This window comes from Nilaparvata lugens, unplaced genomic scaffold, assembly GCF_014356525.2.
Source record: "Nilaparvata lugens isolate BPH unplaced genomic scaffold, ASM1435652v1 scaffold6478, whole genome shotgun sequence".
NCBI lineage: Eukaryota > Metazoa > Arthropoda > Insecta > Hemiptera > Delphacidae > Nilaparvata > Nilaparvata lugens.
The window spans coordinates 1-16,582 of NW_024092230.1; the positions used below are offsets into that span (position 1 = coordinate 1).

The 16,582-nt window shown below is 34.5% G+C and overlaps 1 protein-coding gene across 1 annotated transcript; it reads left to right on the plus strand.

Moving 5' to 3' along the window:
* Window positions 1-8,014: 8,014 nt before the first annotated feature.
* Window positions 8,015-15,748, plus strand: LOC120356320 (ubiquitin domain-containing protein UBFD1-like; the record flags this gene model as incomplete). Its single annotated transcript, XM_039445244.1, has 5 exons — window positions 8,015-8,042; window positions 8,293-8,313; window positions 9,771-9,922; window positions 10,901-11,026; window positions 15,560-15,748. Coding segments are annotated over exons 1-5 (501 nt in total), but the record flags the coding sequence as incomplete, so codon positions are not given.
* Window positions 15,749-16,582: the final 834 nt, after the last annotated feature.

Here is a 16,582-nt window from a genome sequence, read left to right on the forward strand (position 1 = left end):
ACACACACACACACACACACACACACACACACACACACACACACAGCCGTACAGGCAGGCGTCTTTGCTCCCTCCCACATCTGTTTTGGCACGTGTTCCTGCAGATGTGGGTGGGCGCGCAGCACCTCCCCCTTTTCAAATTGCATTCACCTTTTCAGATTTTGCTATTTGAAATAATATTCTTATCATTCAAGCAATGTATCATAGCAATCTGATACATGGTGTAATTCATTTCAACTCGGTTGAAAATTAAACCATTCAATTTTCTTTTGATTAAGTTGGTGTTATGATTAATCCTCAGTTAATTTCAACCATTGAGTGAAAGGTAAGAAAATGTATGTAGGAGAAAGCAGAGTCGAGGAACGAGGTAAAGGGGTCTTGAGTTCAGCGGCAAAAGTTTTTAAGGGTGTGACAGGTTTGGCAGGTAATGTGACATCAACTATTTTAAATAAGGTAATTGATACCCTGCAGGAGGAAATTCATATTCCGGGATACAGTGGTGTGGGCCAGGACCAAAGGTTAATGAAGGTTAAAGAAGAGGTGATCAGGTATAAATTCATTAGATAGAGCTTGTAAGGTACATGATATAGCGTATACGCAAAAAGCGATAATAAAACTCGAGCGGTAGCTGACAGCTCTAGCAAATGCTGCAGGGACATTTTCAAAATCCTCAAACACCTCCTGCCGAGAAAGCACTTAGCTATCTTGTTACAAACATCATGAAAGCTAAAGCCGTTTGGTGGGTCTTTGAGAAAGAAGAAGAAGAAGAATGAGAGGAGAAGTTATAGTAATGATATTAGACGCAAAGCTATAGCTCAGTTGAAAAAGCATATTGCAGGAAAAGGGTATTTTTGAAGCCTTTTCCTAGTATTAGTGGGGGAAGAGTTTTACCTCCACCACCCCCATCATCATATGGAGTGAGTTTATTCCCTCAAAAACAAGTTAAGAAATGTAGAACAACAAAGAAGAGTAGGAAGAAAGAAGAAGAAGAAGACATGAATATTGAAGGAGAATTGAGTAATTATGATTTGATTGATTGGTTGAAATTATTACAGATTCAGCTAGGAGTATATATATGCTGATGCATTACCAAAAAATTCTAAAAAACGAAGAATGCCATGGTGAATTTAGCAAGGGAAAGCGAGGATGGTACACATTGGTTCATATATAAAAAGTCGGTTCCAATGTTTGGTATTTTGATCCAATGGGAAATTACAACCGCCATACAATTGGACAATATTAGAAAAAAGAAATTGGAGTAAATATATTTTATAATGTAGAGCACATGCAACCATTAAATAGTGATTTTTGTGGTCATCTTACATTATTGTTTTCTTGCAAATCAGTTGTAATTAAGTGTTTGTGCTGAACGCACACACATTACAAGATGGTTGTTATTACATTAAGATCTAACACAAGTACCTCTATGAACATTTACAAGAAATTATAGAATTGGATAAAATCGTGAATGGGAAATTGGATTGATTAATTTTGTAGTTACAATAGTATTGCAAACATTAACAAAGGAACAAATTCCAGCTTCAAATATGGCGATAGATTAATTGAGCTGGATACGGGTGCATATGAAGTTGAGGATATTATAAATCTTTAAGAATAAATTGAATATTGATGAGAAGAAGAATAAACTTATTATATGCCCAAACGTAAATACTATGAAGATTGAAATTCATTCTGATAAAGCCATTGATTTACATGTACTGATTTGATTGGAAAGATACTTGTTTTAATAATGTTGTTTTGCAGCCAAATAAATGGCACTATTTCTCAGCATTTGGTTAACATAACAAGCATTGGTAGTATTGTACTCGAGTGTAATTTAGCATGTGGTAGTTACTCTGATGGAAAACAAAACATATAATCTAAAATTTTTTACCAAAGGTTCCTAGCGGCTATTTAATAAACGAAGTACCATCACCAATTATTTATGTACCTTTGAATATGCATCGAATTCAAACTATTAATGTAAAGGTAACAGACCAGAACGGATCGTTTATTGATTTCCGTGGAGATACATTACAATTAGGTTACACATACGTGAAAAACAAAAGTAATGGGTTATCTTGTTTTCAATCCACGTTCAAATAAGACGTGTACACGTGATGTCATTAGAGAGACGAATGTGAGAGCGTCAACACCTAAAAACAAACGTGCTTTGTCGGCTAAAAGCGCGAGAATATTAGAAAAGTTGGGTTTTATAGTTGATTGGCAGAATGTTAGGAGGGGGAGCGGCGCAATTAGTGAAATTCTGGACGTGGAGACAGACCTTCAGTTTTATAATGATATAACCAAATTCCAATTTCACACTCATACAGTTTATTCGGGACAGGAAATAAAAACTCTGACGAGGCACGTATTGGCATAAATTCTTTAGATGTCTATTCTTTACCTTGCAAATCATTCATATTTATTGAGGGAACAGTTAACTGTACAAAACCGGGAACAGGCCCAGGCGATGCACCAGTTGCGGCAGACTATAAATTAAGCAGTAACGTAATCGGCAACCTTTTTGATGAAATACGATATGAATTAGCAGGTCAGCAAATTCTAAATCAAGATTGATTGGATTAACATCCACATTAAAGCTATTCTAGTGAAGAATATGCTCGATAAAAACACATATCACTTGGCTGGTTTTGACAGAGCAGGATATGAGCTAACGGATAATAAATCACTTTCTGTGTACTGCTGAAATTAATCCTCCCGTTTTTTGAAGATTTTCAAAGAATAATTTAAATTTGAAACAGGAACTCATCTTATTGAGGTCACCGACAGATCTAAATTGTGTTGAGTCGGCAAGTGGAACAAACGTTAGTGTGAAAATTACAAAACTGCAATGGAGAATGCCTTACATAACTTTAGAAGATCATGTAAGACTGAATTTTGAGACTGCTCGATGCTGACACTCCACTGAAATTAGGTTTCCGGCATTGGGAAATTTGTGAATTACCAAATTGCAAAATTCACTTAACCATTCTTGGGCAGTTCGCACCACATCGAGTTTTGATAGTCCAAAATACATTATTGCATTTCAAACTGATCATAAGAATAAATAAAAAAATCAATATCTAATTTCGATAGCTGCGGTATTTACAATGTTAAAGTATATTTGAACAGCGAGTATTATCCATATGAAAATCTGCTAGGTAAAAAGGAGGTATTATACCGCATGTTCCTGGATTTCGCGCCCTCGTATTATAATCATCATTCAATAGCGAACTCGGAACAGAAATTGACTTTAAAACGTTTTGTGAATCAACCCGCTGAGTTTGTAGATTGTTCACACCAAGCAAGTCATTTGAAATCATCGACAGATGTTCGTATTGAAATGGAATTTAATAGTGCAGTACCTGCAAATACTTCTGCCTATTGCGTTTTAATTAGCGATCGTGTGATGGAGTACACACCTCTGACGAGCATGGTGAAAGAAGTTCAGTAATTTTATTGATAGAGTGCACTGCTATATAAGTGTGCACTCTGACAAATTTGGTTCATTATCAGTTTCACCTTTGAACAGGTAACATCTAAAATGTCCTATTCTTTGTGTTCTGATATTTTGGACAAGCCACAAACTCGCTCTATTGGTATTCAGTGCGATCTTGATTCTGATAGTTTCTATTATGAACCAGGTGCAGTACACCGAACCGCTGCAGGTGGAGGAGGAGGAGAGAACGAGAAGAGGAGGAGAAAGACGAAGGATTCAATGAGCCCGCCGAAGAGAAGAAGTGGACAAGCAAGCGAGTGCGAAAATTGCTACAGTTGATCTTCACTGGTTAAACAAGATTGTAATCAAATTATTGTGAAAGAACTTGCCATAATTGATCAGTTTAATAATTATATTGTATTCCATTTCAAATCACCATTTGCAAAGACAGAATTGAGTGCAAAATTGTATAACGATGTAACATGGTTAGAACGTCACTATCATAAAATAAAATGGGAAGATGGAGATTTAGAATACAGTGACTCATTAATACGTGATTACCTTGTAGGTTATGAGAAAATTTTCACAAAAGGAACTGAGAAAGCAAAGTTTTTAAGAAGATTACATACTAACGTTCAATGTATACCAGAGGATTTTCCAAAACCCGATTTCAGCTTTTTCACTAGTTCATGGTGTTATGCTGTGTGTAACATTCATAAAAATAGACCAGATGCCTGTGTGCTTTGTTCTTTGCTCAACTTATAATTCTTTGTTGTTTAAAAATATGTATCAAACAAATAATTTCTTGTGTGAAAACAATCGAATGCAAAGTATGAAAATGCCGCAATGTACACGAATTCACAGAAAAGAAACTTTGCTCGTTATGGATTCTTCTACAACGGAAAAGAGATTCAGTGTGTTTATTGCATGCATGCATTGAGACTGCATAAAGCACGTACATGTTGTCTGTCGACAATTAATGAAGAAAGACCGCTTAATTACTCTATAATATTCCTGCATACACTTAGTTTTGTTCATTCGCTTATCATGGATCCGAGAAAGTGGTTGGCTGCTGACAACGAGTTGGAAGTGAGGTTAAAAACTGTATTGATTGGTATGATGAGTGTGAAAGTGCAATTAGGAAATCAACTCGTGAAAATTATAGTTTGGCGAAACAATTGAAAGACATTTTTCTAAGCACGGTTAATTTAAATGACATAAGAGACTATCTATGTTATTATCGTCCTCATAATTTGTGTATAGATAAGCTAATTAAAATTGAAGATGAAATTATGAATAGTTGTGGTGAAATGTGTAAATAAACGTTTTCTGCCTTCAAATGATTTTTCATTCCAATATCCTACTCACTTTTAGTTTAGTAGCTGCTTAGAGCTAGAGCTGACAACAACGCGTGTGGTGCAATCTTTTTATCGAGGCACGAGCCCTACAACACGTGCATCTCATCAATTTCAGAGACACAAACATGTGGGAAGCCGTTAACATGCAGTGTTATGGTTTTTCAAATTCAAAAAATTAACTCGTCTCTTGATGGGAATTTCATTTAACGAATTTGATTCAATTGCTAAGAATATTAAATTTTCAACAGGATGTCAAGATGTTGATTTACCATTAACAAAAACAGAAAATGTACACTTTCCAATTTTATCTGAAATATTCGAACTGCTCGATATACTAGACAGCGGACATCTACATTATGATTGTACAAATGATTCGTCATTATCTGTTGTTAAAAATTCTGATGAACTTAGGAAATGCTTGTACGATATTGCAGATAAAAAATGTAAAAGAACTTAGATCATTGACCTCTCTCTCTGGATTCACTAGTATAGCATTAGAGAAAAGGATTCACTAGTACAGCATAGCAATAGAGAAAAGGATTCACTTTAATCTGACAGTATAGCATTAGATGTAGAGTGAAGAATTCACTTCAGTCTGTCAGTATAGATGTAGAGTGAAGGATTCACTTTAATCTGTCAGTATAGATGTAGAGTGAAGGATCACTTCAATCTGTCAGTATAGATGTAGAGTGAAGGATTCACAAAATTCCGATGAACTTTGGAAATGCTTGTACGATATTGCAGATAAAAAATGTAAAAGAACTTAGATCATTGACCTCCCTCTCTGGATTTACTAGTATAGCATTAGAGAAAAGGATTCACTTGGCAGTTTTGATTGCAATCCCCTTTGTAGATTCAAGTGGTAGATGGTGAGTGACTTATTTTTCCTATTGCAAGTCTGTTTGAAGGATTGTTGATTTTTTCTGTGTTCCTTGGTATGTGGAGTGTGGTTCAATGCTGTTTGTGGCTACAATGAATCACGCCGGACTGCCATACTGTAGCTGGGTCTAGCTTGGAAGTTTTTTTCAGTGGCATCTTTTTCGGTTCCATAACTCTTACTATACTGTCGGCCAGTACATGTGTTCCTTCTTTGTTCAAATGTAATCCATCCCAACTCAGGTGTTTCTTTTTCAGATCCTTTGTATTATCTATAAAATTTATTTTAAGCTGCTCACACATGAAATTCATAGCACCATTGTCTCATCAACAAACCGGATACCACAGTCCTCTCGGTAGTGGGCTGCTTTGCATCATTTCTGAAACTCCCACACTGATTTGAAATGTTATCAGAATACCTAGTATATTGCTATCATTACATAATTTAATAATCCTGTGTTATTGAATCATCATAATTTATTTTATTTACCTATTTATTGTGAAAAATATGAGATTGGACTATGAGCCTGTTTTTTCATTCCCAATCATTTCATGACAGTTTATATTTGTCTTGTTAAGTAAATAAAATAAATAAATAATACGCTTCTCTTAAATCTGGCCAAAGTTATTCCCATGCTTGTGAAAAGTTGACAATACTAAACTACTGCAGTCACAAATAAAAAAATTCTTTTCTTTATTAATCTTCAACCTATTTCATTATTTTTAAGTTAACAATGAACTGCTTAATAAAGGAAAAATAACGCTTCCGTGGAATAAGACATACAATATAGAAATAAAATAGAAATTGAGACTGTGCAATGCATTCTCCCATAAGAGCCAATGCGTAACAAAATGAACGAATCCCACAGCAATGTGGGTTGCCTATCTTTACCAGCTGCCTCACTTTTTTTGTGTTGCTAGTCCATTCCAGTAGTTTAGAGTTCACTGGATAGATGTAAATTTTCCACATCATGACACAATGGCGGCATTCCATCATTGAAGATAATTATAACAAAATGCAGCTGTATCATTTATTTCAATGACTTGTAATCATTGAAAATTGTAAAATCGAAAATAAAACTCAACAAACGATTCCTTTTTTGTAGGAACCCTGTAGAGAAGCTATTTTTACTTAAATTATGCAGTTCTAAATTTGTTAATCATGATAAAAATTATATACTCCATGCATGTTTCTATTTAAATATTGATAATCCACATATCCTACAAAATCACAAAAATCCTACAACTCACAATTAGTTATTGGATCACAATTTGATTTGTCATTCATTAACCTAATTCATTGGAATTAGGTTATGACGCCTTCAATGTTTACGTTTTGCCTCACCCGTATGGCAAAAACGCGTCCACACGTACATTCAATGCTCGCCCGAGCGCCTTTGAGCACGCCAAAATACCGACAGGGTTCCGGTTCGCCCACATGCCTCAGCGACAGTGGTCCAGACGTGCGAATGCAAGCCATACACGTATGCTCACCCGAGGCAAACGTACGTGTGTACACCGTTTAAAACGTTGGGCTACACCGTTAACATGTATGGGCTTGCATTCGCACGTCTGGACACTGTTCGCTGAGGCATGTGGGCGAACCGAACCCTGTCGGTATTTTGGTGCTCAAAGGCGCCTCGGGTGAGCATTGACTGTACGTGTGGACGCGTTTTTGCCATATGGGTTCTAGCTCGTTGCTAGAACCCCATAAAATGGCGATTTTGCAATGCATCACGGGATTGTGTCATGACCTGTATTTTCTCAATTGAGATTGAATACTTAGTTAATTAGTTACAAATCTACATTGTAGATTCTCAACAATTTGGAAAAATATAAGGCCCGGTTGCACAAAATCCGGTTAAATTTTAACCTTGATTAATTCCATGAGAACCAATCAAAAAAGGTGTTTGAAAAGATGGCTACACTGGTTCTCGTGGAACCGGCACTAAGAGCAGCAATATCTGCTTTGTTGAATGATTATAACTTAATGTATCATAGCCTAAGAATTTTAATCAAATTCTACCATTATAACGTAAACCTTACTATAATACAGCAAGCTATCGAGGACGTTAGAAATTGATTTTCAAATCGAGCAATCTCCTTTTGTGAGAATTTGAATTCCTCAGTAGGCTACTGAAAAAGAAGGATGATTCTCTGCGGCTCAGATAAACAGTAGATGAGGAATCTGACTGCAGAGTGCATTGCAGTTTCAAGAAGCAAAGCAAACAAATCAAGTTTATACAAAAATAATAGTGATTTTGTTGAAATTTAATCTTTTGTTAAAAATCTAATATCTTATAAGTTATTTAAATTTTGTAAACACTTTAAATGGTATAAGCAGTTATTCAAAATGGATTGTCAAGGTAATATAATACTTTTAGTTTGAAATCATTACAATATTTATGCCAACTCTTTGTATTTACTTTTTAGGTTAAACTGTTTGAAATAAGCCATGTCATAAAAAGAAACTTTGGTATAATTAAAAACTATTATTTTTGCAAAATATGTGTTTTATCTGTTACATATGACTTGAATCCCCAGTTTTACATGTGTCATGTACTACCTTTCTAATGTTATTAGCTTATAATAGTGTCTTACTAATCCAATTTTCAGATGCTGGAGAGAAAGAAAACGGTGAGATGGATTGCACCAGACTTATTAGTAGTACTCCAGATCCAGATTCACAAAAAAGTACTCAACCACTTCGGAGCTAGTCGATTTAACAATTATTTATAACAAGAGCAAATTGAAATAAAATTTTGCTTGGACGAAAATGTTGGACAATTAAAGAAACATTTACAAATGTTATAAGTAAGTTTCTTTTTAATACTGTTTCTATTATTTTTGTACCTAAAGTTGACCAAAAGCCTAATCTTTGCAAAAGTCTTGCATTTTAACACGTACTCTTCTGGATGTCGTGTCTGCAAGATATCGGTCTTTCTCTCACACTCCGATTAGTATAAATCTAAACTAAATGTATAATTTAGGATTTTACGACGACATTTGTTGGCCGATACCGTTGAAACCTTACCACACACCAGGGCTTTAATAACTATTATCAGATTGCATGAATGTTTCTATTTGCTTTAAAACCATACAAAGAGGATAATATATTATTAGTATATTTACAGTAATCAATGTAGACAACATTGAAAATTGAAGATATATAACTGTAATTCTAAAATAAGAGAGAAGTATGAAGTAATGTGCTTATGTGCTAAGCAATCTTGAATATCTAGCCTATTTATTTAAAATTGTTTAAATATAAGTTTTCTAAGAATTTGAATCACTCTGCACATTCTAAAATTGTTCTTATTTTAAATAGATGTAAAAATATGAAAAAACTACATCTTATTTTATTGGAGAATCAACACGCTGAAAGTCTTTGAAGTTCTCATTTCATTGTCTCCATCAATTCAACTAGCTTTGGACCTCGAGAATCTCATACCAGATCCTGTAAGCCTCTCACCGCTCAGTTCCACCTCTTCTGGCAATTCTTCTACATTTATCTAGTAAACCGATTCTCGCATTCCAATTTCCTCCAGTATTATTTCATAGGCCTCCCTATTACACTTCATTTTATTATCATCATTATTACACTTAAAACGTCATATTCCTATCCCCAATCATTTTACTTGTAACTTGTTACTGGAAAACAAGTGCCATACTACCCAACCTCAAACTAAGTCATGTTTGAAACTCTCGATGACATAACGATGTTGGCCGGATATCGGTCGACATGAGTGGAGCGTTGATTTTATTTCAACGACAAAATATCTGTCGGCCGACAACTTTCATGTAAAAACGGCATTTAGGAGCTTAGCGCAATACTCTAAACCGTGTAAGTAGATTCAAGACATGTTCATAGGTTCTTAAGGCTGTGCAACAGGTTAAAAAATAACTTTACGCCCGAGATAAGCGAGCTACTAACTAGGTTTCAATTTTTGTTGATTTAATTGTTTGATCATTTCGGATGCTATCAAATAAATGCTATAAATCTAAGAATATTATAATGAAATTATTTTTCTATTTAAATTTAGGCTTCTAAGTTTGCAATTTGTGAAATTAACTATTTTTCTATCCCCAAACAGATGTACCACACTCGTTGCAGAAAGTTATGATAAAGGGTCTTGCAAAAGATGAAAGGATTTTGCGAGAACTAGGCGTTGTAAAAGGTGCTAAAATTATGGTGGTCGGCTCAAAACTTGAAGATGTGATAGCTGTTTCGGTTCCAGATCCTCAAGTAAGTCAACCAATAAGTTTTCCATGAAAAGTAGGGCCAAAAAACATGTTTAGTTCATAATAAGCGCTGTTAAAATTGTTGAGAAATTACTAAGCACTAGGGGATTTTGAATGATAGGTTATGTTGTAATACATTGATGATAGGGAATACCCGGTTTTGGGGTCCCATTACAGTCATGTATATGCTCATATATCTATTCAAATCTTCCATCAACGATCTTTGATAATAGTTGGTCAAATATTTAGGCCTATGACGATTTACTATGTAGTAGAGCTCTTGGAAGTATTTTATTTGTTCATTAACTAGACTTCCTGCCAGCAATACTAGTTCCACTTACAGTTATTTTCAGTTTCACAGGTCCTCATTTCAAAACTAGCCTATTCAATTACTCAGATTTGAGAGTCAAGTCGAATCAAGCGTTATTCCACTATATAAATAACGTTTTTATTTCAATACTATCTATTGCTAGAAAACTACAGAACTGGTCTCAAAACTACTGCTTGATTACCTTTCGAGTTGTGATTCACAACTCATTGTTCTATTTACCCCACCCAATTTTCTTTCTCAAGTTAGTTATTGATTCATTTACTTATTCATGTAATAATAGGCTACACAAATCATAAAAAATCATTATAGGAAAGCATCAAGCATGACTCACTAATACTGTCCAAAATAGATGAGGAATCCCTATTATTTATTAAAAACCTTGACATTTTTCCGAATTTATGGAAAATTTTCAATTAGATTAATTATTGAAAGTTATTATTCAAGTGTAACTGTAACTTATATTATTATTTTAGTATTAAAGGATTCGGCTTGAAATAGTAGAAAACTTGAATTATGTCTATTATTTTATTGAAGATTATCATTATTTTCTATTGTTGAAGACTAGAATTGTTCCATCAGTAGCTGAATAAATAGAAAATAAAAGAATATTGTTAGTTGTTGATAAAAATTGATGAAAAATAATGTTTTCAGGAGGCAGCAGATGACAAGGCAAGTGCTGTGGCTACAAAAGAACCATTCTGCAAACAGAAAATTCACAGAAAAGTTCTTGATAAAGGAGTACCTGAGGATGCGATGCCGGGGATCATCAACACAAAAGTATGGGTCCTTTTTATTCTTCATTTTTACAAGTAATACTCAAAATTGAAATAATTGGGAGAGAAAAATAAGGTGAATCTTGAACGTTTTTCCCGAATCTAATGAAAAATTTACCAATACATTTTATTTAGTTTTACTATCTGCTGAATACTCATGTAGGCTTAAGATATCACTTAGCCTAGTAATGTAAATTCGTATGGCATTTGTTAGTGGGGAGTCCCTTGCGGGAAGGTCTCATCTCGCCTGAATACATAATTTGAGCCGTCAGTGGGTCTTACACAACTGTCCATTCTTCAACCGGGACCGAAAGTTCAACGTACCCATCCGATAAAATGGGAGAGACCTGCTACAAAATGTTTTTCATATCCGGATTTGAACCCGGGACACTAAGGCTGTTACTCATGCTCTATATCCACTAGACCACGGATCACTCAAGAAATTGTTATGTTTCAACTTTATATAATTCCAATCAATATGTTTCTCAATAATTTTGTCTTTTTCCACTTGAACTGAAAATTTAGTTTCAAACAATGTAACTAACTTCGAATTTTAACACAGGTTACATTGATATAATTATTTTGTATTGCTTAAAGTTGAGATTCAGTTTACCTGTTAATTAAGGCCTGCGATATTAGAGAAATTTATTGCACAATTACAGTACAATATTTTACCTCTGTATAAACTAGGTTTAAGGGTACTTTCCTGTTGAAGAGATATTTATAAATATCGACCATTTCATCGACTCTCCTGTTTGTTTAATTATTTTTTGTTTTTGAAGGTCAGGTAGGTTTAACTATTTGTGCCGATAAGGGAAATCGTTATATTGATATAATAATAATATCGAGTAATGTTATATTATGTTATGTTGGTGAAAATTGTTTATCTGTAACATTAATACTGTAATGAACTTCCTGGGGGGGGGGGGGTTACCCTCTAGTAATGATCTCCAAGTTGTTTGAGGTACGTCTCCGCCCGGGAGCAGGAAGGTCAATATAAAGAAAGAGTAAATGAGTCTGGAGTAATCAGTCTGGGAGGTGGTTATACTCTCCTTTCGACTCAATTACACTGTCCTCATAGAACTCAATAAAAATATCAAAATAATATTCAATCACGGATGATGGAAGGTGGTGTAACATGTTTCAAGTTTCAAGTTTTTATTGGGCCAGTTGAACATAGAAGTTACATATAGCCAAGTCACAATTCACATTAGAGAAACATACAATAAATTGCACAGATACAATACATACAATAGACAATAATAAATAAAATAAAACAGATCAGTAAAAGCAAATTTACAATTAGATCAGATAATTTAGTCTCCTGTACTTGGGTATCAATAGACAAAAAAAAGCATTATATTAAATTGACTAGGGTGTTGTGATCAGCAGTAATGAATTCCTCTACTGAGTAAAATTGATTCACAATCAACCAGGATCTAAGTACTTGGAGAAAACGTTTATTCGGCAAGGATCTAACTTGAGTTGGTAGCAAGTTATGGAATTTGTAACCTATCACAGGGTAGCTCGACTTGGACTTTTCAAGTCTGCATCTTGGTATATATATACTCTCACGGTTTCTTGTGAAGTGACTGTGAATGTCATTGCTCTTTGGTAGCCTATCCTGCATCTGATGTATATCCTTCAAACATTGATAGATAAACTCATTAATGACGGATAGAATGCCATTCTTAGATAGAAGGGGGTTACAGTGATCTAGATAGCCCGCCCCAGAAATCACCCGGACCGCTCTCTTCTGAATTAACAGAACTTTAGAAGTGCTAGATGCATGACCCCACAATTTCAAACCATAACTCATCCTCGAATGAAAAAAAGCAAAATAGGCCTGTCTGACCACCGAAATTGGCAGTTCAGACATCAGCCTTCTCAGTAGATAGACAATGCTGCTGAGACTGGAGCACACCATGTCTATATGAGGTTCCCAGAGTAACTTGGCATCAAGAGTGAACCCCAATAGTCGGACCGGCTGCAAATACTCACTGACATCAGATAGAGAGAACAATATACTTTGGGTTTTTGCCTCATTCAGAGACAATCTGTTTAGTGAGAACCAATGGCGCTTGCGAATATATCAATAAGCTCAACACTTCCGGTTGACTCCCACAGCCAAGAATATAGTTCAGGGAGGCCTTTGCTCGACTTATAACTGTACCTTGTGAGTTTGCCAAACACGGGATAAAATGAATTGCTATAAGTTGATAATAAACTGTAAATATATTGCGCACAAAAAATCCACACTTTATACAAGAAAATCACAGTAGTCTAACGTGTACAACACATTCAACACTCTGATGGTACTTTGAAGAGTTACTATATTTAAAGTTTTTAGCTGGATATTTGATTCAACAAAGGCCAGATATTGAATTGCAGAGATTTGATAAATAAGTTAATTACTAGCCTTCAGCGACTGAGACTCAGGGGGCTGGCGTGGAAAGCAACAAATGAGATTACAATTAATACAAGTTTCATGTATTGTCGGAGACTCGCAGTTTCAATTAATCGTCGTTAGCGCTTTGTTATATTTTATCGATGCACTGCACTGTGCCCAATACAAAATGTTGAAATGGAATTACTCACTCGATGCCCTCGGATTAAAATTGACTGGACCTCGGATATGGACCGCTCACGGTGTGGCACAGGCAGGGTGTCGGCGGCCAAGTTCGGTGACGTTTTAATTTTTTATATTCCACTTTACTATGTAGTTAATTAAAAATGTATAAGAAACGGTACTTGGTGCTGATTTACAGTTATTTAGGACATTTACTTTAACATTTAAAACAATTAAAACAGGGAACATTCAACCATGGTTGTTTACCGCTAGACGATCATCTGGAAAAAGTGGTTATTCTCGAAAATACTTAAATTCATACACCCTTGAATAAATAAATCCGGGCTTCTGATTGGTTGATTAAATTAAAAATTGCTTCCGTCACGATGACGTTTACAAATAAAGAAAGTAGTTCCCAGATACAGTGATTCAAAATCAGTAATTTACATAAATTTGAAACGGGGATATTTTTTAATACAAACAAAAGTCGAACCTCTCATCACTAAAACATACCGTATGGAGCTAGCTTCTCCCTTATCAGACATCACATTCACGTGGTGATTACAAGAATCACTGGCCTACGATCACATTGGCACAAGCCATGTGATACAGTGATGTGAAGAGCGAGGAAATGAAAAATAATTTCAATAAATAAATTTTAATTCCACAACAGAAAATACGGCAATAGTAAGGGAGGCTTATTTTTGATAATAACGTACAAGATAAGCGCTTGACAGGTGATTGTCTGCTTATAACCACAATGCAACTACTATATACCGGTGAGTAAACACAACTTTAATTTATTTATTTTATTGCATGTTGTCTTTCAATATTTTCCAATTCAACATCTTCAAGATATTTTATAAATTCAAATATGAAAAATAAAGAACATTCTTCTCGTCTATTGACAGGTGAATAATCTATGAGGCTGTGCTCCTTTGACATATTTTAAAAACATGTTGACTAAATGAGGTTAGTTTTCCAATAAATTCATAACAATAATTTTATACGGAAAAGAGTGCACAATAAATTCATTATTATATTTAAATGACATACAAGTTATTCAAAATAACAAATAGTGAGTAGGTTTTTGATTCTGTATTCAAATTTTTAAATAAGTGCAATATTTCTCAAGTTTTCAATTTATTGTGATACATTCTGTGATTTAATTAGAGTATAAAATCAACCTTCAAAATTCAAAATTTTAAATCATCATTCCTGGACCAAAAATCAAGCGACGAAGCAGTGTGAGATTACATAACCTTATCTTTTGGACAACATTAACATTTTATCAAAATTTTTGGAGAGAAATAGTACAGGCTCAGCCTAGTTTTTCCTCCAATGTCATAATTGTATTATGATTATAGTATTTTATACAATAAATGAATGAAATGAAATGAATGATGCATAGTGAAACATTATGAATATAAGGTGAGATAATAGCAGTAGTTACATTAGCTAGGTCTTGTGGTTTACAAAACTTCTCATGATAGAAATATTTTTATTTTCTATAATTTGATTTTTCCATATTATTCATTTGTCAATTTCAGTTCCTTAAAAGGAAGAATATCGTGAAAATACCTATGTCAATATAATTTTTGAAAAATGTTCGTATTTTTGTTGGTTAACAACGTGATTAAGATTTCGCCAATATATTTCAATAACTACTGTAAATGGATCACGTTAGTCAACATTGCTTGAATGCAGGTTGTCACACATAAGGCAGTCACACAAATAACTGAACACAAATTAATTAGATTTAAAATATGAATAATCCCCTATTAATTACTCTTATTATCGGAAGATAATCCCCTACGGGAAGGGAGGTATACATTATTGAATGTGTAATGCTTCAATAATATTTATTATTATTGATAGGTATTAATTGAATATTGCCGTTGACGGAAATTATTACGGTTTCAAGTTTGATGGGAGTAAGTTTTATTTATGGTTTGTTGTGTTTAACAGGAGACCTTGCCGCCTTTTCCGTTGTCTGGAATGCTGAACAAGTCGGGTGGTAAAGTGAGACTGACCTTCAAGTTGGAGCTTGATCAGCTGTGGATTGGCACCAAGGAGCGGACTGACAAAATTCCCATGAACTCGATAAAGAGCATCGTCAGTGAGCCCATTCAAGACTTTGAGGAGTATCATATCATGGTAAATAGCGCTAATCAAACCGATTCACGTTTGTCAACATTACTTAAATGGATGTGTGACATTTACAAATATATCAATAACTACTGTAAATGGATCACGTTAGTCAACATTGCTTGAATGCAGGTTGTCACACATAAGGCAGTCACACAAATAACTGAACACAAGTTGAGCAGTGTTGTCGTCTATCCCGAATGTTCTAGCATGACTTTAGTAACTATCGGAATCGACGCAATTTCAAGTAATTTCTAGTCACCAAAATTATAAGCGTAAATCATAGTTTTTGAAAACAGTAGATCTTACACAGTTAGGCTATCTTGAACAGAAAGTTTTACTTCAACCGTGCAAACGTAGAGAATCAATACGAAATACTGTATACTTATCTTGCATTACAACCAAGTACTTATAATAGGAAGGAGAGTGTAAGGATTCAAGGGAGCATTACGGTCTTCTGAATACAAAATCTGACTTTTTAACGTTTTCATTGCTTTTTTAGCTTTTTCGATTTTACCATAACTATTGAGACCTCCCAGCTATCCTAGAAAGAAGCTCACAATTAAACTTCAAATCTATTGGTTGAAAGTATACACCACACTTTCCAACGATACATAGCAAACGGTTTCAACAATAGAAAGAACAAAAACAATTATAAAGAACCCCGAGATGATTCTTGAAAAATGAGGAGAATAATAATAACTAAAAGTACTAAACTACATACAGCAATACTGATACATGAAAATAAAACTAAATAATTGACCGAGCGAAGTGAGGTCCAAGATTCAAGTCGACGGTTTGGCATTTCTCTTAATGTTTATATGTTGCGCATTTACGGCGAAA